Source organism: Lycorma delicatula, chromosome 1 (assembly GCF_047948215.1).
Source record: "Lycorma delicatula isolate Av1 chromosome 1, ASM4794821v1, whole genome shotgun sequence".
NCBI classification, from domain to species: Eukaryota; Metazoa; Arthropoda; class Insecta; order Hemiptera; family Fulgoridae; genus Lycorma; species Lycorma delicatula.
In genome coordinates, this window is record NC_134455.1 from 296,386,246 (window position 1) to 296,412,893 (window position 26,648).

At 30.3% G+C, this 26,648-nt stretch overlaps 1 protein-coding gene across 1 annotated transcript in view; it reads left to right on the plus strand.

Moving 5' to 3' along the window:
* LOC142317855 (peripheral plasma membrane protein CASK-like) overlaps nucleotides 1-25,753 on the plus strand; it is a 391,942-nt gene extending 366,189 nt beyond the window's left edge. Inside the window, exon 12 of the mRNA XM_075354404.1 lies at nucleotides 25,547-25,753. Within this exon, the coding sequence (XP_075210519.1) occupies nucleotides 25,547-25,753 (207 nt within the window). The remainder of the gene's footprint in view (nucleotides 1-25,546) is intronic.
* The last annotated feature ends 895 nt before the right edge of the window (nucleotides 25,754-26,648 follow it).

Here is a 26,648-nt window from a genome sequence, read left to right on the forward strand (position 1 = left end):
CTGATTGCCCCCGGTTTAGCGTTAGCATATTTGCCGGTAGCAGCACTAGGTCTTGGTTAACGCGTCTTCCCAAATCAGCTGATTTGGAAGTCGAGAGTTACAGCGTTCAAGTCCTAGTAAAGCCAGTTGTTTTTACACGGATTTGAATACTAGATCGTGGATACTGGTATTCTTTGGTGGTTGGGTTTCAATTAACCACACATCTCAGGAATGGTCGAACTGAGAATGTACAAGACTACACTTCATTTACACTCATACATATCATCCTCATTCATCCTCTGAAGAATTATCTAAACGGTAGTTACCGGAGGCTAAACAGGAAAAAAAGAGTAGCACTAGGTCTCATTTGCTTGTTCAAGTTTACAAAATTACAGAGCTATCAGATTGAGGGTCAACGGAATTCACTCTATTCATAGCCCATGTGGACCAGCGACCAGGTAATCTATCGATTAATTGTTTGTCGATCAGTTCGGATTCAAGAATGTCCGGCAATTCTTCTAATCTGGAGTGTTCGGTGTGTGTCCCCTGTTATTTAGTATCCACATCAGTCATTACGTCATTAATATGCTGAAAAGACCTATGTATGTCCGTCAGCCCCCTCTTGTGGACCTTTTGATGAGTCACCATAGACTTGTCCAGGTTTTGTCTAAATATTATAAGAGCATGGCCCATCCTATAAGTGAGATCCCACAATGTAGGGGTGGTCTCTTCTTCCTCGGAGGAACCGGCTCTAACTCGTTTAGTCCCTTTGAGGTCCGCTGCCTAATATCCTTTCTTCTCTAGAAGACCAGAAGGCCCGTAAACACTTAATTCCATCCCCCTTTTCCATAGGGAAGGAATTAAAAAATCAGCAGTATTTTAATTGACTCTCAGCTCAATTCCAAGTCCGTAGATACCCCACTCGGGGGTGGTGGTGGGGGTTCGGGTAGGGGCGACGGGGGGTTTGAGGGGGGTCGAATATGTATCCGACCAAAAGTGCCCCTCAAAAAATTGGGTGGATGGGAGTTGTATGGAAGGCATTGGTCTCGAATCGGATAGATCCGAGAGGATTTTGAGAAATATTGGTCAGGTAAGGAGTTAATAGGAAAGGAGAATCCCCTTTATAAGTGCCTCAAATCTTAAAAAAAATTCTACTAGTGTAACTTATTTTGTCGATAATTATTCTAAGTTGTTGTTTACTACAACAGCTGTGACGTCACAAACTTGTGGTTACTTGTCTATTGATTTAACTTATTTTCACTAGCCTCAACGGCCAATTTAACGTGGCTCTTATGGAGAAAAAAGTTACAACAGAAAAAACGTAATTACAGCACAGTCCGGTCACCAAAATTCACGAAATTTAACACAATTGTCCGTCATCCTTACCTCGAAATGATTCGCTACTTTTCCAATAAAAAAGCCGCAAAAAACCAAACCAAAAACGCATAAAACGCAGAGCTAGAAATACACGTGCACTAAGGCTAAGTATTCACACTCGACTATCGATACTGTACTGATATTAGTAATCCACACTGTTATCGTGAAGCATATACATATTATCCAGTCAAAGTAAATGTACGGGCAGTTATTATTGGTGGACGATTGATAGAGCCTATATTTATTTATTGAAACAATTTTAAACACAGTGAAATACGAGGCTTTGATTCTCAACCACACGTTATTCCAAAGATTCAAAAAGTTGTTAGCACCAACTTCCAAAAAAATGGTTTCAACAGCAAGATGATGTCCCGCCTCGTTTCGGTCTTCAGGTAAGTGAAATTTTAAGGGCATTTTTTCCTGGAAGATGGATTGGCCGAAGGTATCAGAGTGGCCAGCGAGATTACCTGACTTGTCACCATCGGATTTCTTTTTATTGGAGTCGCTTAGAAAGTATTGTTTATTGTAATAGTTCCCAAAATAACGATAATTTACAAAATAAAATTCGGTAATCAGCACAAAATATCACTAGAGAATCACTGAATAAGTGATTCCCTACATTATTCTTTGATTGATGATGCTGCTTTATTCATGCAGTATCATCCTTTTACAACCGACTGGCACACTGTCAAACAGAAGGAGGACGTTCTGAACAATTATTAAAATGAAATGTTAAGTAAATAAGGAAACGGCTTAATAAATATATATTTCTTTTAAACAAATCTATTCGATAATATCCATGTAATCAAATGCTTATAAATTTATTTATTTGCGATAACAGTTCTTCAAATTAAGAATTTAATTTTTTTTAAATTCACACTTTATTCTGTTACCATTTTGGGTACAGATATCAATACAACTTTAATTTATACCATTTTTCTTGTTTTAAAGAAACCTTTAAAATAATATCACACAGAGGATGTTACCATTTAAAATATTTGAATTACAACCCCTGAGCCATCCTTCGAGGAGGGATTGAAATATTATTTCTCGTGAAAAGGTTATGTAGTTGACAGGTACCTTATCCTGAAAGTTATAGTATTCCATTTGGAATAGTTTTAAAATATGGGGTTTCCATAGATTTGACTCGCTCTGAATATACAAACGTAAGGTTAAAAAATAATACGAATGGCTGCATTGCACGAAGTTTTCCACTTTATAGTTTTCGGGTGTATTCTTTTTGTCTTTTGTTTCCATTTATTCTAATTTTAATCCAGATTCTTGGTTTTTGTTTGTCTTATAGATCGTACTATCAAACAGGCATGTTTCTTTTTTCTAGTGTTTTCCACATTTAAAAAAAAAGTGTTGTGAAGTATACTAAAAAATTCAAAATTATTTTTTAAGTTATCCTTAAAAAAATAAATTAATTAAAAGATAAAACCCGTACAAAAATTACACTGTCAATTAAAAAAATGATACTATTTCAATTATTCCTCTCTAAATTAAAACATTAGGCGCACGTATTTAAAAGTCAGAATTTAAAAAAAATTGAAAAGTATATTTTTTAATCTAAAAGCAATTTTTTATCGTGATTTTATTTTTAAAGGGCTGTTTTGGTTTTTTTACTCTGGATATGAGCATTTTTTGTATTACGATACAAAATTAACCAATGTATGGATCTTGATTAGATCCGTAAGTCTTTCCCCGATTTAGCATTACGTGTAATCGAGTTAGAGATTAAACATTTCGAAAAAGGAATGCCACATATTAAAAGAGATGCGAGAAATTTTTTATCTTTAATTTTGTCCGTGGATCGCATTAAAAATTTAAGATTATTTGAGATTTTTTTTAAATCTGAAAAAAGATTTCTGTTTTTAGAGCTCTGATTCCGGAAGTTGGCTACCGTTCGTTAAACCCATAGTCGAATGTTTCAAATGTTCGACCGTTGTTAGCCCCCTTTTTTTAAATAGATGTGATATATTTCAACTTACTGAATTTTATACGTTTATAATCTTTATGAAAACGTGGTATCTCTGCAATTATAACCTATACATATACGATACGCACTTTGAAAACTTTGTTAAGAGTTCGTTGTTATTAAATTTTAAAGTCAGTTTCTGATGAGCGCACTTTTTATACTTTTTTAAAAAGGTATTATTATCTAGTTGCGGTGGTGGAGAAGGGACTCAACATTTCCAGTCCCTCGATCAACTACTCAGGAAGAATGTTTTAACCGGAATTTTTTTTTTTAATAAACTCAGGATTTTTCAAACGATATTTTTTTAAACGATTAGAAAATATTTTATTTGTTTGTCGTTTCCATTGTTTTATATAGGATAGCGTAACGTAACATCTCGAAGTCTGATATTCTAATTATTTTAACGAAAAACTTTACAAAAAAGATAGTGGGAAAACTTTAGATAAAAATAATAATACTTTTCCTTCATTTGTTATATCCTGAAATCATATTTGATTATACTTAACAACGTCTTTATCTGTATTATATTTTTTACGAATATTATTATCAAAATGTTATTTTCTACCTTTTTATCTATTTTTACGAATTTTTAGAGGAGTTTCTGTTGTAGGCGGACTTGCAGTTTGTAACTAAAACTGAAATAATTTTTAAAATAAAATTAAAACTAACAAATAAAATCAACGTAGAAAAGCGTCATAAAAATATAAGAATAATGCTATTAAATCCTCGTTTAAATTGTATCTCTTCGATGTTTGCAACAAACTGTAGTCGTAGGTTTACAATCAGTTAAATTTAGTGCGATTTTTGAAGTCGGTTTTTTTTTAAGTTTATTTTAATTCTGTTGTTAATTTTTTTGTATTCTATTGCTTTTGTAATGGAAGTTGGGTAACTGAAACGATTTTTCTTATTAACATAAAGAGGATTCATTCAATATTTTATATATATATATATATATATAAAATACACACACTAGCATTCCCCGACGCGGCTTAACCCGCAATATTTCTTTAATAGCAATGTTATTTATCTATTTATAAACAAAAATTATTTAATCAAGAATATTGCTTTTAGATTTTCATTAAATCCTCATAAAACGGTAAATAAAAATTTTCATTAAAAATATAGAAGGAATATAAGATGAACAACGAATTACTGCCCAACGCTTAAATGTACTCGTGTATGACCATGTTAAGAACCGATTTGTAACGAAGCACTCGAGTGTAAAGGAAAATAATCTGTCAGCCGCTATCAGGTCACAAAATTCACCATAAGTCGACCCCTTGGGCATTTGAACGGAATATTTATCGCAGTTCGAATAGTTGCGACCGCAAATATTTTCCGTCGTAGTTGAGAATTCCTCTCAGTTCTCTACCATATGTGACACAATTATTTCCCGCTTTTGCGTCGCCAATTGTTATGCATATTACATGATATGAGAAAGAGATCAAAAAGACACCCACCATACAAAGGGTATAAAATTGTACGAGGTGACAATTCTCCATTAACATTTATGCAACATTTTGTGCGTTAGATTAATTAATTTTGATACATTTCTAGCATCCCCGTCGCCCGCTTCGCCCGCGCTATGTGGTTATCTGGGTTTCTCGTTTAGCGGTCGTGACTCGCTTAGCTCACCCTTCCTCTCTAGCTAGAGGGCTCTGCCTCTTGGGTCCTGCTGTATTCATTAAACTCATGCTAGTAAGAATAATAGATAATAAATAATAATAGAATAATAAATAGAAATTAAAGCCTGTTAAGTTTTTAAAAACAGTCGACCTTCATCGTAAAAGTATTATATAATTGGTTATCCGTACTTAGTATGGTAGTACAAAGTATATTGTCTGGTTCTTAACGTTACCCGACAAACAAGAGTAGGAGGTAACCGTACTTCGTTTCTCAATTTAAAAAAAATCTTTTTAATTTGTTTATGTTTTTTATTCGAGTAACCACTGGCAGCCAGTCGGATCGCACATACACTAACAGTAGATGTGTTGGTTGAGACGCCGCATCGTACACCGTTGCATCCCTTAAAAGATCAAAATTCAAAAAACCCGAAAATGATTTTTTGACATTTATCTGAAGAATATTTGCAAGCCCCAATCTAGTAAATATCTCTAATGTAATTGGAAATGGGGAAAATTTGCAATCGTTGTTCAAATTTCTTTTTTACCTTTCTTCACCTTTTTCATGGTCGAATTCTGAAAAATCTAGAAATTAGTTTTCAGATATTTATACGTTATATAAATTGAATTACACACACCAAAAATCAAGTTATCTTCAATTATTACTGAAAAATTAAAAAATAGTCGGCTTTCAAAAAAAAATTCAAATATGCATTTAACCCATTATACTCGAAATTTCAAAAAATTTAAAAATTGTTTCTTAAATATTCACGTGAAGATTACACTCACCAAACACTAAGCTGATATCTTCATTGCCGAGAAATTAAAAAAAAAAAATAGTAAATTTTATTGTTACCCTATTCTTACCCTTTAAACTCGGAATTTTAAAGGTTCTTTCTTAGTGTGCACGTACACCGTAAGAAGAATATGTTTATAAATTTTCATCAATTATCGTCAATACTTTTTGCTGGCGTTGATGAATCAGTCAGTCGTCAGAAGAAGTTGATTATTTATAGGTACAGAAATATGTTATAATATCTTAACATATAATATATGAAATAATTGTATTATTGAAATATTTTGATACCACCGTATTTTTGTAAATTCTGTTTTAATTTTAAGTAATCTGCTACTTTGTTTACTCATAAATTTAGTATTCTTACCATTTGTAATTCAAAATAATTATTTATAAAATTTGTCGTATGTAAAATAATTTATTTCAAATTTGTTATTATTTCCGTGTGCAGAACTACATGTTACGAAAAATTAACATCTGTCCACGGCAGGTAAAATTTCATCCGAGCTGGTGTAAATTAATCACCACCTGCCAACTAGATAAAACCGTTTTCACTTGATTTTAATTTTGTTTAAAATTTCTTTTCCCTTTAATATAAATAAATCTTTTGACTCATATTTCTACTGATTAAAACAGAATTCAAGTCCAATAATTTTTATCTTAAAAGTAAATTAAAATTTTGAGACTTTTCATAATTTTCCGAGTTTTAACCGTTTCACTTAAGTTATGGAGAAACTAATTTATTTTTCATTTTGTTTTCATTGTATCCTGTTTTTTTTTTTATTAAAATTTTGTTACTTATAGATAAAGTTTTAATTGATCTGAGTTGGAGTTAGCTTTGGTTATTACCATCTTAATGTTATTTTTCTCAGTTTTAATTTCTTCTTTTTACGGAAGGAAATACCAATTGAAAAAATATTTGTTGTTGACATTTCTGATTTTCCGCCTTTACGTTCAAGCATCTCTGAACTTATTTCAGAACTTCTGTGTGTGTGCGCGCGCGCAGGCGGTACTAGTAATAGAAGTAGTACGGGTGATTCATTTAAGAACGGTCGGAATTCAATTAATTTTATAGGGTTTAGGGGGCGTTTACCTCATTTTTACATGAACATTTTTTCCTCACTATTTTTTTTTTTGCTTAAAGTAGTCCAATATTTTATGAAAAAATGGTGTTTATTTCTAACCTAAGACGTTTATAAATATATTTAATTAAATTTAACAGTATTGCATACTATGCAGAAATTTTGTAAATTTTCGATAAAACTTACGTAATACGAATTTGAATAGCACATGAAGAAAATGAGGTAGAAAAACTATTTTTTATATGGTTTATAAAAGCTGATTTCATTCTGTAAATTATTCCGTACATTCCCAGAAGATAGCAGCACTTATAAAATTTCTATAGTACAAAATGAAACACATGGTTGCAGGTTATGATCCAACCACATTTCCTAATTCAAACCAAGTTAAATTGAATTGAATTAAGTAAATGATTAAGTGTAGGTCCAAAAATCGCCTCCGACGTCCTGTCCTTATGAGAGGACGCCCCCTTAAATGAAGGATTTCAGCCCACTCTTGGCTGAAATGGAGCGCGTCACGGAAGATAAGCTTATCAGCACATCGTTCCGTCGGGCCCCTACCGACAAACCCTCCATTGGATCGGAACGCAATCCAAACTTCACAAAACGAATAAATGTCAGCCACTATTAATAACCGTCAGTCCATTAGAATCACCCAGCAGCAAAGGACGTAAGTCCGTATACTGCGAAAAGTGGGAGGGTATTGCACCCTCCGACATCCTTGCGTTCCGTTCCGTTCCGTTCCAGGTTATGAGTTTTGTGTCCGTGGTGATGTCCATGTTGTGTACCGGTGCTAAACGTTAATAAAGTGTTTATTAGTTTAAGTTTATTTAAAAAAAAAAAACTTATGAAAGGAACAATTTAAACAAAAAAAAACTTCCAGAAGTGTGCTAGTCATGAACTTAGTTTAAAAATTAGGTTAGTGTATACTTTTTTTGTAAGTTGTTTACTATTTTATTTATCAGAAAACATTGTGATTATTTATAATGTGCCACCAAGCATACATATTACACTAAAAAAGAGAAATAAGAATTTACGAAAATTACAAACTCAATCTGCTGCTCAAAAAAGGTGGAAAGGAAAAATGGTATGTTCTTAAAAAATTTCTTCAGAAACTGATGAAGGATCAATACAACCCTATTGTTAATGTAAATAAACATGTCAGCTCAATGAGACAGGCTGTTGTGCCAACATTAAACCATTGTTATTCCACTGATGCAGAGCCAAGGCACACTAAGTATCCTGAAGAGATTACCAGCTGGTGTTTTTACAGCTGTGCATTGGCTTCAAATAAAGAACCTGATAGCCTTAAAGAAAATGTCAGAGCACCTATTAATTTTAAAATATTAAAATAATGCTCCTATATATTAGGCTGTCTGACCCTGCTTTATTAAAAAAGTGCCTGACAAATTAGACACAAAACATCAATGAAAGCCTACATATGTTTGTTTGGTGCATGATAAAGCCACCATTACATAATTCAAAAGTTTGCTTCTGACTGTCTTCTTCAATTTTATACTCATGTTACATGATGTGGTTTTAATTTCAAAGAATGAAGCATGCATATTCATGGTGAACATTTGAAACCTTATATGTTCATGTAGTTTTCTAAACTTTTTCTGGGAAATGAATGACATTCATTGTTCGGTGATGAATTTCAATAAGAGCCACCTTTGTCTGATCATTGGCTAATACAACTCCTGTAAAAGACTAGAGTAACACATCTTGTTTTCTTGCTATTTTGTAGCTTCTTTACACTATTTGCTGGAAAAGCATAGATTAGAAAAATCTGTAACAATTTCCATTTCCTTAATTTGTCTTGAAGGTAGGAATTAAATATAACAATAATACCCTCTTGAAAGGAATACAACATTTTAAGATTGAGGTGGTTTCTTTTAGTGATTCACACAATAAGATATATTTGTGATGAATTAAACCTTTAATTTAACACCCTTAATTAAACCTTTTCACATCAACTCTACCAAGCTTTGATAATATGTGTTTCAAAACATTAAGACAAGATCCCTCTCCCAAAATTATCTTTTGCACTCTCCACAAATAAAAAGTAAGTTTCCATTTACACCCCCCCCCCCCCCAACAACTAATCTAACGTATCCCACAAAGTGCTTTGTACATTTATTACTGATGTGAAGAGCCTGACTACTTTGGCTGGGACCTAATAGTGGTTATGAAAATAATTGGTATTTGCTTATAGTTTTCAAATGAGTTTATTTGTACTTACACTTAATGAAATATTTACCCAGAGAAAATTGTAATAAAAAAAATCCCTTTCAGCACGCCGGAAGGCGGAGGTAGATTTCTCTGGTGCTGAGTAGGGATAAAATAAATTTCCACCTTAAATCTAAGAAAAACTTCAACATTATTCAATACGATAGTGGTTGCATGTAAAAAAAAGTTTCACATGTTCAGCATACGACAAGCCCCATCTTATAAATCCAGCAAAAGTTTGATCATCCCTTGCCATAAGGGTTGATCATATCAAAAATTGTTTCAGGCAAAGGTTTTAGGTAATGTTTAGAGAACTAACGACCACTTTAAATGGTTTCGATATTGTGCCTATTAAGGGCGGTATGATTTTTTTGTTGTTATCAAAACCCCATTTTTTCCATCCTGATATTTTACTTAATAAGAAAGTTATAGCGATATTTTGTGTTTTGAAAAAGCCCCCCCATTTCCTCCCCTATGGTCTGATATTGCCCATTAATGAACTTGACTGAAATTTTGGTTTGTTATATTTTATGTATCAATTTGAAAATGATTGGCGCAAAATTACTGCAGTTATCGTGTCCACAAGAAAGTCAAATATATATGTATATATAAACTTTTTAACAGATGGTGGTTTTGGGATCTGGTGGGTGTGAAATGCGAAGATGTGCCAAAATTTTCCAGAAGTCAAATCATGGTACCCATTACAATAGGTAGCTTTCTTATGAAATCTACCACATATATATGTATGAGTAGACACAAATAAAGCATCATGACACTTGTATATTAGTGAATGTAGCCAAGTAAGGTTAGACCAATACCAATAGCTATTTTTGTTCCTTGTGAATGATTCCCGACATTCCAATAAGTATTAGCTTGAAGTATGTTTTGTTTGGTGACAGTAAATGTGAATGCATTACTTTAGTAGTAAGTCATTCATTACTTTAGTAGGTTTTCATAGTGTTAATAATATCTTACTGAATAGAGGAAGTGTATCTAATTTACATTTTCTTGATAGAATCTTATAATCTGTTACTTTACCTTTCTGTGTTCTGGAGTGATGCAGAGGTTTAGCACTTGCTTTTCTTTATAGGAGGTAAAAAGATTAAGGCCCAGGTGGTAGTTTTTATTTTTACATTACTTAAGCTCTAACACTACCTTATAACTTGGAAGTCAAAGATATAAGAAGGTACTGGTACATTTATGATGAACAAAAATTGCAGCTGGATATGAATTTCAAATGAAGGAAGTTGCACTAGGTATTTGGTGACTTCTTTAATATCATACATAATCTGTGTTTGTTATAAAATATGTTTCAAGAGGCATCAGTCAAAAGTTGCTTTCTCTGGGTGTTATGAGGTTTCACTTCAGTGCCAATCCCTTTTCTAAGCAGAATGAAGTTGTTCACTTGTTCAGCTGAATATCATCTACATTTAAAGTAAGCTTGGTATGCTAATCTACTATGACAGTATAATAAATTTAGTGAAAAAGCCGATGGAAAACCATCTCACACTTTACTAATTAGCCGGACATGAGTTTTTTTTATTCTTGAATAGCCTCTACAGATTTTAGGAGTGACTGATGTTTAATAACAGTTTTGTACAACCATTTAGTAATTCCAAATATCTATTTCAATATAGGAAACGACTAAAGGATATTTTTAAAGAGTTAACTAGCCAAGTACAGGAAATTATTTTCAACCTTGTAATAAAGATTTCCAAGATTGTACCAACCTGTTAGCTTATACAGCTATTGCATTATGATTATTACAAAATTTCAGTTTTGAGACCATTTTGAAGTGAACCTATCGACCGAGTGTGGCCATTCATGTACTTTTGTAATTCTCTTATGATGCTTGATCCTAAATCAAAGTTTAACACTAATGTGTTTACACACATACATACATATTGAATTGAATAATGAATTGTTAGTTTATTAAAACATACTTGAACATTATGAAATAAATATAAAAAACACACATTGGTAAACACTGTTCAAATTCAACAGATATATTCATTACATTTTAAATATGTATCTTACAAATAAATAATGTTAATACACACCAGTATGAGAACAGTAATACCAATTACTGAAGATTGTAATGCAGACAGCTAAAAACCTTTTGAAGTAAAAAAATTATAAAATTTGATTTGGCTCGTTGCAAATGTCTAACTGTATTTTTTAAATTATTATAATCATCAAACATTATAAATAAAAGCATAGACGAAAAGAAAAGTGTTATTTTAATATGTGTCATAAAACAGTAGTAGGAATTTCCAACATTTATTTACTTTTTAGTCTGGTGAATAAAGCATATGAATATTTGCAGCCGACTTCAAATAATTAATGTTATTAATTTAATTTGTAATATTTCAAAAGGAAAAGATTAGTGTGTGTGCACACGTGCGTTTTTAATTGCACAGAATGTGAGAACCACCGAACAACATTTTGTAGAAGTTATCAGAGTTGGTCCTAAAAAAATTATAAATTATAAAAAATACAGATTTATAGATTGTTAAAGATTAAAAGAATTGACAGTCTGATAAAAGTTAGGGAATAATATAAGATTGCTATTGCTACTTTTGCCATTCTCAATATGCTTCTCAATATCAGTTTAATTCAAATAAATGGCTTCTTTATTTAATTTGATGTTAGTTTTAGTATTTATGTATCTATTGTGAAAGAAATGTATACAAATCATCCACATAGATCCTCATTTGTTGTTTATGAAATTATGTGGAGAAATAAAATCAAGAATATATTATATAAAAATTTAATGGATTTCTACATAATTCAACACTATAGGCAGTATGTAATTATTAATATATGGATAATTAATTAAGGTTACATGACATAATTAAGGTTACTCCTAAAAATTGCATAGTCATTTTTAGAAAGAATCCTGTGCCGAGGATAATAAGGAAAGTGACTTATGGAAGTGGTTTCTTGTTGCTTTAATCATTTAGTTGAATGGTAGAAGTACAAATTTATTAATTTGTTACAATTATCATTTATGAATAAAATTATGAATAAATTAATAAGTAAAATTGTAATCTATACAATATTCAAAATTGTAAATGCACTACCTGATATTTTGGAGAGCGAGAGAAACCACTCCATTTAAAGTTAGTAATTTTATAGCTCATGTTATAACTTATATTTATATATCAATAAGAATCTGCATTATCTTAGCTATTATTAGTATTAGTAGTTCATTGATGGTGTGGTCCAATTGGATGGTGTCCAGATTAAATAAGTGCAAGAATTCAAATATTTGGGCTTACTGGTCCAGAAGAAGAAAGTAGCAACTGCAGTAGAAATAAAGGAGTCAAATTTGTCAAGCAACTGAAGCATTTGCTTCCCGAGGTGGTGCTTGTGGAAACAAAACATCTCTCTGAAGACCCGAGTTTGTTTTTTCCAGACCTTGATCTTCCCAATTTTATTGTATGCATTAGAAACATGAACACTACCAAATCATCGGAGTCCCATTTTGCAGTCACATCTAAAATGAGGATATCTGCCATTGCTGTGATCAACAGCCAACAGTCAAGGAAAAGATTCAAAAACGAAGACTGCGATGGTTTGGCCATGTCTGTAGAATGAGTGGAAACTGACTACCATTGAAATGAGTGACCTACCATTGGAATGTCCAATAAATAGCTTCCAGGAAACTTGGATCAAGCAGATTGATGATGCTATAAAAAACCACAGACTTAAACTTAATGAGGCCAGGAAACGATCATGGATCGCCATGCATGGAAGCATCTTGTTAATGAAATCAGACAACTATTGACACCCACAGCAGCATACGGACTTAGGAGTCAAACCAATCCAAACATCAGCAGGGGATTAAGTGAGAGAAGAGAATTCATTGAGGTAACGCTAGAATAATCTTTTGCAAGAAAATAAATATGTTAGGTAGACCAAATATCAGTTATTCCAATTACTAATATGAAAACAGATAATATAGAGAATTTTTAAAAAATGTTTTGTCAATACACGTTTCATACTCACTCGGAGTTGTTCAAAGGGTCATCCATTCTGCCCTGATGCATTTGTGGGTAGCATTTAACCACTGAGTTACATACATACTCTTTGTGATAAAGTTATTCCATGGTTTATAAAATCAACTGTGTCTTATATTGAGGTGGTCAGGTCATCATTTGAATTTAAGAAAACCATGTCTGATGATTCCACAAAATCAATAATCGCAAGCATCAAACTCGAATGTGGTGGCCATTAAATCATTCCTTGGCATCCTGTCCATTCAGGAAAAGTTTGATTAAAGTAGTCTTCAACTTGAACAGTATGACTATAATGAGGTGTTGCCCCTTCTTGTTATTAAATATAGGTACTGCTGATATCGGGGTTAATTAATGCCTCATGAACAAGAATATCTTCTTGCATCTAAAGATATGATTTGCCTGTTACACTTCTATTGGAAAAATATGATTTATACATTTTGTTTTTGTTAGTCCTGATCAAACATGTACTCCAGTTTCTCCATTGTTACATGGGGATCTTCATCGGACCAATAAACACAATTTTAATGTCTTACTGTTCCTCTGTATTTCAAGCATGATTCATGAGACTATATCATTAAGCTAGACAAATAAATATCTGCTTCATAAATTCGTCACAAAATTCCATCCTTTCTCAAAATTGTATTCATAAAATGTTTACAGTAATATTGGCTGAAAGCACTTAAACTCAGTTCAAGTAGAATCTTTTGTAAACTTGTTCTGGGTATTTCCAGTCTAATGTAAGCCTTTCTGGTTGGCTTTTGAGGGCTCTTTACTAACATCTCTAATATAATTAAAACATATATGTTAATATTAAAGCTTTTAAAAAAAATGAAATTATTACACCCAAAGCTGTTGTCTTTTCATTAAGTAAAAATTGTAATGCTCCCAGATTCAATTCATAGTTATCCTGTGTTTTTTTTTTGTTAGGCTGAGAACTTTCCAAATAACTCTCATTTACTTCCAGCAGCTGAATGAAATTTTTGGATTGTTAAAATTTGAGAATTTTTTCTGTTTTATGGGGAATTGCAACCTCCAGTGAAGGCCTGACTGAATATTTTCTGTTCAGTTGATTGCTTACTTATTATTCCTTTATATTTCTGAGAATGGATAGTTTGTTTTTTTTTTTTTTTTAGGAATCATCCACATTTTCTCAGGTGGCTCCTTATTTCTTGAAGGAAAAGAATTTATGTTGCTCCTTTTATTTATTTATATATATATATATATATATATATACACACACCAGCTGACCTGGCAATGCTTTTTCATTGCTAGATTTGAGCACATATATAGGTTAAGTGAACACAAATGAAAGTTTGATAAAACATTAAAAACTGAACATTATGGAACTTCACAAAATTTAATCTTTCCCTTTTCCCTTCTTCCTTTGTTCTCTTAATCCCTTTTTCCATTTTTGCAAAGATATCTCTTTGTAGGTAACTAATATTTATTCTGAACATTAGCTAAATCGGACCATAAATGCAATTTTTCCATATATCTCAACCCCAGTGCCATCTAGCGGGTATATTTTTTACAGAGGTATTTCTTTTTATGTAACACATATTCTGAATATGAGCCCAATCGGACTGTAAATACAATTTTTAGAAAATCCCAACCCCAGCACCAACCACTAGGTGGCACTGGGGTTGAGATTTCCAAACTAACTCAGAAACCTTTGTGGGCATGGGCACAACTCACCAAAGTTTCATCGCAATCAGACGAATGGTATAGGAACGCATACGGGATAAACATTCATTTATATATATATATATGTATATATCTTGTCTGAACACAAAATTGTTGGTTACTAACGTATTTCTTCTATCTGGATAATAATTACCTGATCTCACATGGAACTGTGTGAAATTAGCAGTCATTTTTTTAATTCTAACTGTTCTTTCTTCATCCTTTCTAACTGTTCTTTCCTTATCTTTGATCATTTCTTCCCCATTATGTGTATTGTAAGTGTATGATTCTACTAGGTTCTCTATTCAGAAAATGCTGAGTTGGACCCCATAGAGCCAGCGGTATTATCTGGTAGAGGGGACTACCTGTAGAGTTAGTTCTGAACTCATTAAATTGGTACGAGAAAAGTAACATACAAATAATGGGAATCATAGTCAAATTTGCGTTTGTATGCATGAACGGTTCTGCATCTGTGAACATTAGGTTGTGTTATTAAAAAAGTATTAATACTACAATGTTAAAGATTTTTATTATCCCTATGCGGCAACATCTGTACTTGTGAGTGTAAATTAACAATTTTGTATTACTTAAATAATTCTTTCACCTTTACATTCACATGTATAATCATGTATTAATATCTTCTTTTATTTGTTGTAATTAATTGTATGCTATAATTTAATTTTAATTCTTGAAAATTTTTCCAGACTTAATTTTCATTTTTACCCACCGGGTTGGTCTAGTGGTGATCACGTCTTCCCAAATCAGCTGATTTGGAAGTTGAGAGTTCCAGCATTCATATTCTAGTAAAGTCGGTTATTTTTACACGGATTTGAATACTAGATAGTGGATACTGGTGTTCTTTGGTGGTTGGGTTTCAATTAACCACACATCTCAGGAATGGTCAATCTGAGACTGTACAAGACTACACTTCATTTACACTCATACATATCATCCTCATTCATCCTCTGAAGTATTATCTGAACGGTAATTACCGGCGGCTAAACAGAAAAAGAAAGACTTAATTTTCTGTAAAAATTCTGATGAAATATCATGATATTGAAAAAAAAGTTTTTTTAATTTAAACTTAATGTAATTTTCTGTTATTCTTTAGATCCGGTTTGTTTTTGCGTTTTTTTTTTGTTGATATTATGAATTTTCTTTTCTGACCTTTAGAAACCTTTTACTTCAGTTCCTTTTTAGAGATATTTTACTATGAATGGCGTGTTACTAGATAATTAATGGTATTTCATATTGTTGAATGTTATACATTTTTGTAATTTTACTATATTTTTGTTGAAATAAAAAAATGAATATATTTTATAGTTAATGATATTATTTTTTCCTTTATGGTAGTTTTGTAAAAAGATTTTCTAGGGAAAAATAAGAATACTCAACAGAGATGGTGTACAATACCTTTTGTAGTCCAAATAAGATTGATATAAATTGTAGATTGTGTATATGGTATGGTGAAAAGATTTTTCAGACAAAAGAATTCAATGGAAGCCTTCTATCAACCAATTACTAGATTAGATACTGTCAATAGGAAATAGATTTTACATTTTTCATTTGGACTCTTTGCAGCCCATTTTCTTTTTAATGTAAGTACTATACGAATATAACCTCTAAACTAATTATTATACACTGCTTCCTGATTAATTTATTTGAAATTATGTATTGATTACATAACTCAATCAGTCTTAAAATTTTAACATCTGTTCATGGAAAATAGTTTATATTATTGTCATCTTACTTGTAAATTTTATTAACGCGCTACTTTCTAAATTAACTTTACTGATTTAAATTGTACTGAATTAACGAAATTGATTTCTACAATGAGATAAATACAATAAAATAAAATCAAGATGGAAATTTTGATTATATTGATGGTAATTGACTGAGAGAGTTTAACCAATGTCAAAAATAATCTTAATGTATTAGCACTGTTTTCATGGATATCAGACACTGACTGACAATTGGAAATGAAGCACTTCCACTATATTACTGTGTTTTTTAAATATTTTGTTTTTAAATTTCTTTAATTGCAAAATATGAAAAATACATTTACAACATTATTATTTAGTAAAATGTATAAAGAGCACCTGTCAGGCAGTGACTGAAGAGAGAAGGCGTAACAGACCCTTATGCAAAAAGTTATAAAAATTAAAAATTCAATCACTGTAATTGTTGTGATGCAAATCACAAACACAGATGAAATGCCAAAAGGTCACATTAAAATAGGATCTTTCTTAATCAATTGGCTAATACTAATTATTTAAATATATCAAATTAAATTCAATTGATGCTTTCCAAATTGAAATATTATCTTGCACAGATTTTGCTTATTCACTATACTCACTTATTTGTTTTGATGTTATTTTATTTAAAACTTCCAGGTATAATATGGAATTTTTATCAATATTTTTTTTTCCGATAGTGCTTAGCTTAAGAAATTACCTTGGTTTTCCTTTTAATCTAAAAAGATTTTGTTTGTAATGTTCTCATTAAATTACACATTCTTTAAGTTAAGTTTTATAAAAATAACATTTTTTTTTACTATAAGGCTGTACTTCCTTATTAAAGGCTAGTTGTATTTTTGGAATGACAAAAAATTTAGTGCAACAATATAAATATTAGATCATCAATTCTATATTTAATATAAAAACTTTCCCAAAGGTATTTTGGTAAATATTATGATCTTTATTGTATAAAAAACAATTTTATTTATTGGAATAAAATGTTAAAAAATATTTAAACCTAGATAAATGTAGGTTTCTATTTTTTTTTTAGATATTACCTCAAATTTTTCAGTAACTTTAATTTAATAAAAATAATCATTTAATGTTCTATTTAGAGCCATAATGACACTGATATAACGTACATGTCACTCCCGAAAAGTGCATAACTTTTCCTTGAAAAACAAGAATGCCATGCCAGAATTACTGGAAGAAGAGAAATGGTTCTCCTTCTTCAAGTAGAGGAATTATTTTGACTTTTACCGTATACCAGTTTTTTGAAATAAAGTATAAATAAAAAAAATTCATGAATTGACCTGTACAGAATAATAAAAAAAAAATCACATTTGTGTAACAGCATTCCAGTTGGATTTTCTTTTTGCTCAAAATTATTTTTAATAGCTTCTTGTATGCTACATATTGCTTAACATTAATTTAGAAATTAGATGTCATTTTGAAATCAAGTTAATAAATAAATAAATGTTTGTATGTATGTATATATATATATATATATATATAATTTTTAATAAAAAAATTATTTGATATATTCATTAATGTAAATAAATTTAATTTAAAATCAATTTGAAATTAACAATTTAAAATTGTTATTAAACAATTTATTCAGCTGAAATGGTTAGTTGAGATTGTTGTTTAAGTGGATGGGAGTTGTATCAAGAAGTTTGTTAACTTCTAAATAGTCTGCAGAACTGGATGGCATGGCGAAGTCAACAAACTATGTTTACAGTCAAACATGACGTGGCCTAAAGTGAAATGAAAATGAAAAAAAATTAAAAATTAAGCATGAAAACATTATATTTTAGTTTAATTAGATTTTTAATAAAGAATACTTTCAAAAAAACCTCAAATTTTGTTAGACAATGTTTTTTCTTCCATTTGATGAACCGCGGGACTTGAATTTGTCACTTTTTCCTCAAAAAGTTGGATTTATGAACTGCGCCGCTAGGTAGCAGTACTTGATGGTACTAGGTAACATAAAAAATAAATATACTTGAAACAATAAAATTTAAAAGAAAATATACTACAGCTTGTTTTGATGGTAAATGCTCTTATCTAAAAGAAAGTACTGAAGATGAAATAATTTTTTCAATTCCCATCACTTCATTAAAAAAAAATAAAAGTATTAGTTTACAGGTTTACTTAAAATGCTAATAAAACACAAAAAAACACGAACAGTAGGAAAGTGTTGCAAATGTGGCAACTAAGATTTGTTACATAAATCAGAAATAAAATCGATCGGTAAAATTTTTATTTCACAATTAGAACTGTTAGAACTAATTGATGGAGAAATTAAAAAAAATTAATTTAATAATAATATAAAAAGTACGTCCATGGATATGATAAAAATTGAAGGTATAAGTAGTAAGTGTAATATTACATCATGGATCTTCGATTTGTGAAGGTACTACTTTTATTATACTTTATAATACTACTTTTATTAAAAAAGGAAAAATATGGTATGAAGTGAATGATATGACTAACAACAAAATAAAACTGGCTCTGAAATTCAATTTGTTTGTTCTAGAAAGGCAATAAATTTTAATTATAAATCTGTAAGTTAACAATCAGTAATTCATAAAAAAACAATAAAAGAATAATCTAACAAAATGCAGTGATATCCAAAAAAATTACAATGAAATTGTAAACTGTAAAGAGTTTTGCAGATATCATTTCTTCCACTCAGAAAACAAACATTTCTGTAATATAAATAAAACTGTTTTTAACATAATGAAACTGATATAAAAAAAGGTAGGACACTACCATTTCTATTATCAAAATCCGTTATTAATTTAGAATTTGTTTAAAAAAATACATGTTAAATATATATAATAGACTAATAGACAACAGATATACAATAATAGATAATAAACAGTGTTTAAGCATTCCATATAATAAGCAAAAACTAGAAAAATTTGTTACAAAACTCTTAACAGCTTGATTTCATTTATTAAACAACAAATAATCATAAGAATTGTATTATTTCTGTAAATGTGATGTGTATTACATATAAATGAAATCAGGCCCGTAAGAGTCTTGTAACAAATTTTTCTTTTTTTTGTTTATTATATGGAACACTTAAACATTGTTTATTATCTATTAATGTATATCTATTGTCCATTACATATATTTCACATGTATTTCTTTTTAAACAAATTCTAAATTAATAAATTATGATAATAGAAATGGTAATGTCTTATCTTTTTGATCAGTATTATTTTGTTAAAACCAGTTTTATTTATATTATAGAAATTTTTGTTTTTTGAGTGGAAGAAATGATATCTGTGAGGCTCTTACTGTACGGTTTACAATTTCATTGTAATTTTTTTTGGATTCTAATTTTTCAGAAAATATTAGCATTATGTATGTAATATAAATTTATATATCTCTATAATTTGTTATAAATAAATGGTTGTAAAATCTTTTGAATAAATTGAAAAAATACAGCAACACAGTTTAATGAATTATGTTGTGATTGACTATTTGAGTAGTGCATTGCCATCTAGCACTGAACAATCACAATAATGTAATTTAATAAAGAAAAACCATAACATGGAAAATAGTGTAAAGTTTTTTACAGCAGAGATGTTCTGTTAAATTTTAAATGTGAAATAAACGTACTTTAAATTGCGTAACCAATAAAATAGATTTACATAATTTTTAAAGTTAATGTGACGTCTGAAAGATAAAAATTCCAGGAAGCTTGTCTTCATATTTTATTGTATTTATTTAAATTAATGCTTGATTAAGTACAAGCAGCAATTCTAAATACTTTTTTTTACCCTTCAAAAAAGTTTTTAAATTTGCTGTTAAAATCCTGTAAGTACAATGAAAATTAATAATAAATAAATAATGAAGAACAGTTTAAAATATGCTAGATCTTTATTTGTAATGAATCTGTTTCAAGATTATGTAGAAATAAATGTCTTTAGAAAAAATTTTTTAAGCTAAGCATGCAGATCCCTTTTAACTACTGTTATTAATGACAGTTACCTTAAAGTCTTTATTCATCTACAGTGGAAAGCTTTTCTAAAAAGCAGTCATGTTAAAGATTGAAAATAGGTACTATTTACAATATTGATAATTGTGACTATTTATAATAGTCACTATTGGCCACTGTAGAAGGAGCTCAATAATGAGCTTTGAATACATTTTTTGGAAGAAAAATTTCCATGTAATTTTCAAAGTAAGTTGTTAATAACTTTTGATATTTTAAAAAGTTTTGCTATATTTTTTCATACTCAATGAAAATTGTAATGAATAAAGAAAAATACCATATTACTTAGTGTAAATTATGCAAAATAATAGAATACGATTCATGTTTCCTATTTTGATTGCAGTGACATAGTTGATAGGTAAATAGTAGTTCTAGACTTGTGTTGCTCAGTAATCAAATCATCATACCATTAAGTATAAATTATCTAAGTATTTTCTCTTACTGTGTAGAGAAACAGAATGTACATTTTATTACTTTATGATAGAAAAGAGATACATTAATTTGTTGTTTTTATGTAATTTGTCTGACTCTTTCTTAAAGGCTGTGGCACCTGATTAAGAAGCACAGTCAAAGTTGGTTTTTCTGAAAATAATAATGTATGTTGTACACCCATGTGGTGAATGGAATGAAGGTTATACTTACAGTATTAAATATCCTGGAATTTGGTCGGCTTGGTATACTGGTGTGTAAAAACAATATTACTGCCTAAGTGAAGGAGAACCATTTCTCCTCTTCCAGTAAATCTGGTGTGGCATTCGTGTTTTTCAAGGGAGAAGTTATACATTTTTCAGGAGTGACATGTACGTCATATCAGTTTCATTATGGCTCTGAATAGAATATTAAATGATTATTTTTATTAAACTGAAGTTAATGAAAAATTTGAGGTAAGATTTAAAAAATGGAAACCATTTATCTACGTTTAAAGATGTTTTAACATTTTATTGCAATAAATAAAATTCTTAATAAGCTAAATATTCATTTTTTTTTTGTCTTCAGTCATTTGACTTGTTTGATGCAGCCCTCCAAGATTTCCTATCTAGTGCTAGTCGTTTCATTTCGGTATACACCCTACATCCTTCATCACTAACAATTTGTTTTACATATTCCAAACGTTGTCTGCATGCACAATTTTTTCCTTCTACCTGACCTTCTAATATTAAAGCAACTATTCCAGGATGCCTTAATATGTTGCCTATAAGTCTGTCTCTTCTTTTAACTATATTTTTCCAAATGCTTCTTCATCGATTTGCCACAACACCTTTTCATTTGTCACTTTATCCACCCATCTGATCTTTAACATTCTCCCATAGCACCACATTTCAAATCTAATCTAATTTCTAATCTTTTCTTCTCAGGTACTCAGTTCGTCCAAGTTTCACTTCTATATAAAGCGACGCTCCAAACATCTACTTCAAAAATCTTTTCCGGACATTTAAATTAATTTTTGATGTAAACAAATTATATTTCTGACTGAAAGGTCTTTTCGCCTGTGCTATTCGTCATTTTATATCACTCCTGCTGCATCCATCTTTAGTAATTCTACTTCCCAAATAACAAAATACTTCTACCTCCATAATATTTGCTCTTCCTATTTTCACATTCAGTTGTCCATCTTCATTATTTCTATTACATTTCATTACTTTCATTTTGTTCTTGTTTATTTTCATGGAGTAGTTCTTGGGTAGGACTTCATCCATGCCGTTCATTGTTTCTTCTAAATCCTTTTTTACTCTCGGCTAGAATTACTATATCATCAGCAAATCGTAGCATCTTTATCTTTTCACCTTGTACTGTTACTCCGAATCTAAATTGTTCTTTAACATCATTAACTGCTAGTTCCATGTAAAGATTAAAAAGTAACGGAGATAGGGAAAATCCTTGTCGGACTTGCTTTGACTTCCTCTTCTTCCTCTAGAACACCATTTTCTAATTCATTTCCTCTGTATAACTCTTCAATATAAATCACTCGCCTATCGACTTTATGTACCCCAAAACTTTCCTGTGTGCTCTATTTTACCAATGTTCATTTCTCTTTCCACTTCTGAACACTTTTCTTTAATACACTCTTCTTTCACTAGTTTGTACTTCCTGTTTAAAGTATTTCTTAATTGTCTATAGTTCCTTTTACTTTCTTCATCACTAGCATTCTTATAGTTTCTATGTTTATCCATCAGCTGGAATATATCGTCTGAAATCCAAGGTTTTCTACCAGATCTCTTTGTTCTGCCTAAGTTCGCTTCTGCTGATTTAAGAATTTCATTTTTAACATTCTCCCATTCTTCTACATTTTCTACTTTATCTTTTTTACTCAGACCTCTTGCAATGTCCTCCTCAAAAATCTTCTTTACCTCCTCTTCATCAAGCTTCTCTAAATTCCACCAATTTATCTGACACCTTTTCTTCAGGTTTTTAAACCCCAATCTACATTTCATTATCACTAAATTATGGTCACTATCAATATCTCCTCCAGGGTAAGTTTTGTAGTTGATGAGTTGATTTTTAAATCTTTGCTTAACCATGATATAATCTATCTTATAATTATTTATAACTGATAATATAATAAGCATAAATTAATAACATTGTGGATCCTATGTAAAAGTAATAACATGTAATTTTAATTATTGTTTATATAAATATATATAGGATTATTATAATAAAATAAAACTTTTATTTATTATAATAAAATTAAAAAACCAGTAAGTTGTTTATTAATTTTGTTAATAGATGTACTGACCCCTCATAGGGAAAGACATCCATCCGCCTTGTGATGATCCTGATCTACACACCACTCCTTCTATTCCTAACCCTAATGGTCTTTACTAGAGGTCATCATCTTTTAGACCCTCTAAACTTCATAGCAGAACACAGTCACCAATTTGGCCTCTGTCAGGATGCCACTGATGCAAATGTCTCAGCAGACATTTCCATCAGTGTATTTACACAACCTACTATTGCCCTTTTATGGCCTCTTCTAACTATTACCACCTGCCTACTATAACTTACAACACTCAACTACCAAGTTAACCGAATTACAGACCTGTGATTCAGTGCAATCCCTAACATCTTCCTCTTACCTTCAAAAGACCTTCCTCTAACACCAAAGATTACACACAAAAACTCCTACATCTAACTTTAATTAGACAATGCACTCAGATCATTATTTACCACCATACCAAGTCTTTAACACCAAAAAAAAATTTGTATCAAGTCCTTAACACCAAAAATACTCATACCAGCAAAACAAGTGTTGATCGCAAAAACGAAAATTTTGTTTTGTAAAACAAGTCATCTTGTTTTACTTAAAAAATCAAGAAACAGATTCACAAATTTAATAAGCCTCTAACAAATCTATCTTTCTAACCTATCTTTCTTTGCTCTGGTCTGCTTTCAGGAGCTAGGTTCTGACAACTGACCTGTAGTGTGACACTCTCCCACACCAAAACTCCATGATGGAGATCTCTACACATCCGTTCTCATCCTAACAGCTATATTCTAAAATATTTGATATAGCGTTCTAATTTGCCATACTCTTTTTTCGTAATATCTACACATTGCAATCTGTTCAATTAGTGAACAATAAGTAAACCCCCCCCCCCCTATGATCCTACGAGATGAGAATGATGGGTACGTCAAGTAAATAAGGTTTAGTCTTGTACAGACTCTGGCCAACCATTCCTGAGATGTGGCCCAACCATGAAATATACCGGTATCCAGTGTTCAAATCCTTAAAAAGCAACTAACCATTACCAGGATTTGATCCTCATAACCTTTGACTTTGAAGATCAGCTACTGTTAAACAACTGATTTGCGATGAGTTAACCAATAAACCAATAGATGGTCTAATTTTACATTAACATCTAAAAATAATGAACTTCATTCGCTGAAACAGTACAAAATATTTTTCAGATACTACTTAACAAACAGAGTATAGATCAAATATACTGTTTACCGTTTTCTAAATGTGAATTTTAAAGTGTCCTAATCACTTTAAAATTTAATTCTATTATTGTATAAAATTGAATTAAAATTTATTTAATACTTATTTATGTTTTGTATTTACAGAGCGAGTTTTATTAAATTTATTACTTTTTAAAAGTTAAGAATTTTACTTGAATTGATTCTATTCTATGATATGTATAGAATTGTCATTAGTAGAGTTACCTAGCTGGGTGATAATGAGTTTGTGATTAATTTTTTTGCCACTTATGAGTTAAACAGAAAAAATGATCAGTCTGCATAATGTTGGTAAAAAAATTATGTAAGAAACAATTATATCACATTAGAAACTATTTATCCATGAAACAGAATCAAAGTATGAGTGTGATTTAATCTAGACCATGCCTTCTACATTTCCAAAATCTACAGATAGGGTTTTATTTGATGATATAGTTAATTAGTTTATATTTGAAAATTATATATACCACATCAGTGGGAATGGCAGTCTTACCACGTACTTATATATGTTCATAGCAAGACTACACATAACTTTTTTTTTTATGGTTATAATTAAAAGAGGCTCAAAAAAAATAATGAGATATAATTAGCTTCTTGTCTCAGCTGGGGTTACATAACATTGCATTGATATTATTTGGTTTGTTCAGGTTAAGTTGATTGTTTTTTGTTCACTTGAAAAGGTAATAATATTTATCATTACTATTTCAAATAATGAAATTTGATTTGTGTATTATGTATAATATATATTAAAGGGGGAACCTATAGTGGAAGCTACCATATAGCACAGCCAAATAATCAGTGTATCAACATTTTAGTAAGTTATGTTGTAATAATTTTTCTGCCAGTTATTTTCCATCAGGTAACTTATTACCAACTAGTCACAGAGAAACTCATATCTGTGTGAAATATTGAATTCTAGTGTAATTTCTGAGTTAGAGGAAATCTATAAGATTCATTTACAAATTTATAATTTATATAATGCAATTTTGTCAGTACTTTTTTACATAATTAATAAATGATTATTCTCATTTTTTTGAAAGGATGAATAATATGATTTTAATAATTCTTTTTTTTTGTTACAGTTGTATGACCGTATCTCAAGCAAAGTAGTTAGCCCAACTAGAGCTCCACCTAGTGATGCGGTGCAGAAGTGTAGAGACACATTGGATGCGATACGTGATCTTGAGCAGACTACATCTCCTTCAGATCTTGAACTAGAACTTAGTGGTGACCTTGAAGAACTACGGGAGATTCTCTCACGGCCTCATTTCAGGGTATGTTTGTTATAATATTTGTATCTATGTTTTAATACTTATTCTTTTTATTTGTAATTAATTACAGTTGCTATTTTAAGTTTTCATATATATTTTATTATCAGTTTTTGCTTTTGTATTTATTGAAATAAAAAGTTTCATCTTTATTTAGTTAATTGTAGTAGAAAAACAAAGATCTGAATAACTACAAAAAAGTTGTTTCATGTCTCTTCTACTAGAACAATTGACAATGGTCCTGCTTTTTATAAATTTTTAACAAAATTTGTATTGTTTACATAGATTATATCTTTTTAATTGTATTGATCCTAAAATATAATGTGATTAGGCTTGAATTATATTTGATTAGAGAAAACAAGTTTGTCTGTAAATAAGTAAGATGAATTGTTGAAAAAACTAAATGATAGAAAATACACTTTCTGGAACTTACAAAGGATTTGTGTTAGTTGAATTTTATTTGAGTAGAATTCATTTGAAGAGGTTAGGAACTCAAGAAGAATAATTAACAACATTACTAACCGATCAAAATTGTGGTATGACTGAAGAACAGTAATGATTAATGAACTAAGTTGAGACATTGATTTATTGTTATTATTATTTTCATATTATTCTATAATAATTGATTAAAATGTAAGTCAGAATCGATTAAAACTAAAGTAAATAAAGTAAAGTAATAAATGTATGCCATGTAAAATATAACTTGCTGTATACTTTTCATTTAAGATTAATAACTTTTTTCAGACATTGTAAAACTGTCAGATTCTCATTTCTGAGAAATTTAGTGTTATGTAATTTTTATTTGTGTAGTAAAATAAGAGATTATGAAATAAGAGAAAAAAGTGTTCTGAGGAAAGAAATAGAAACATCTTCTAATTTGATCTAAATGGCTAATCAATCTTTTCAATTATTTTTC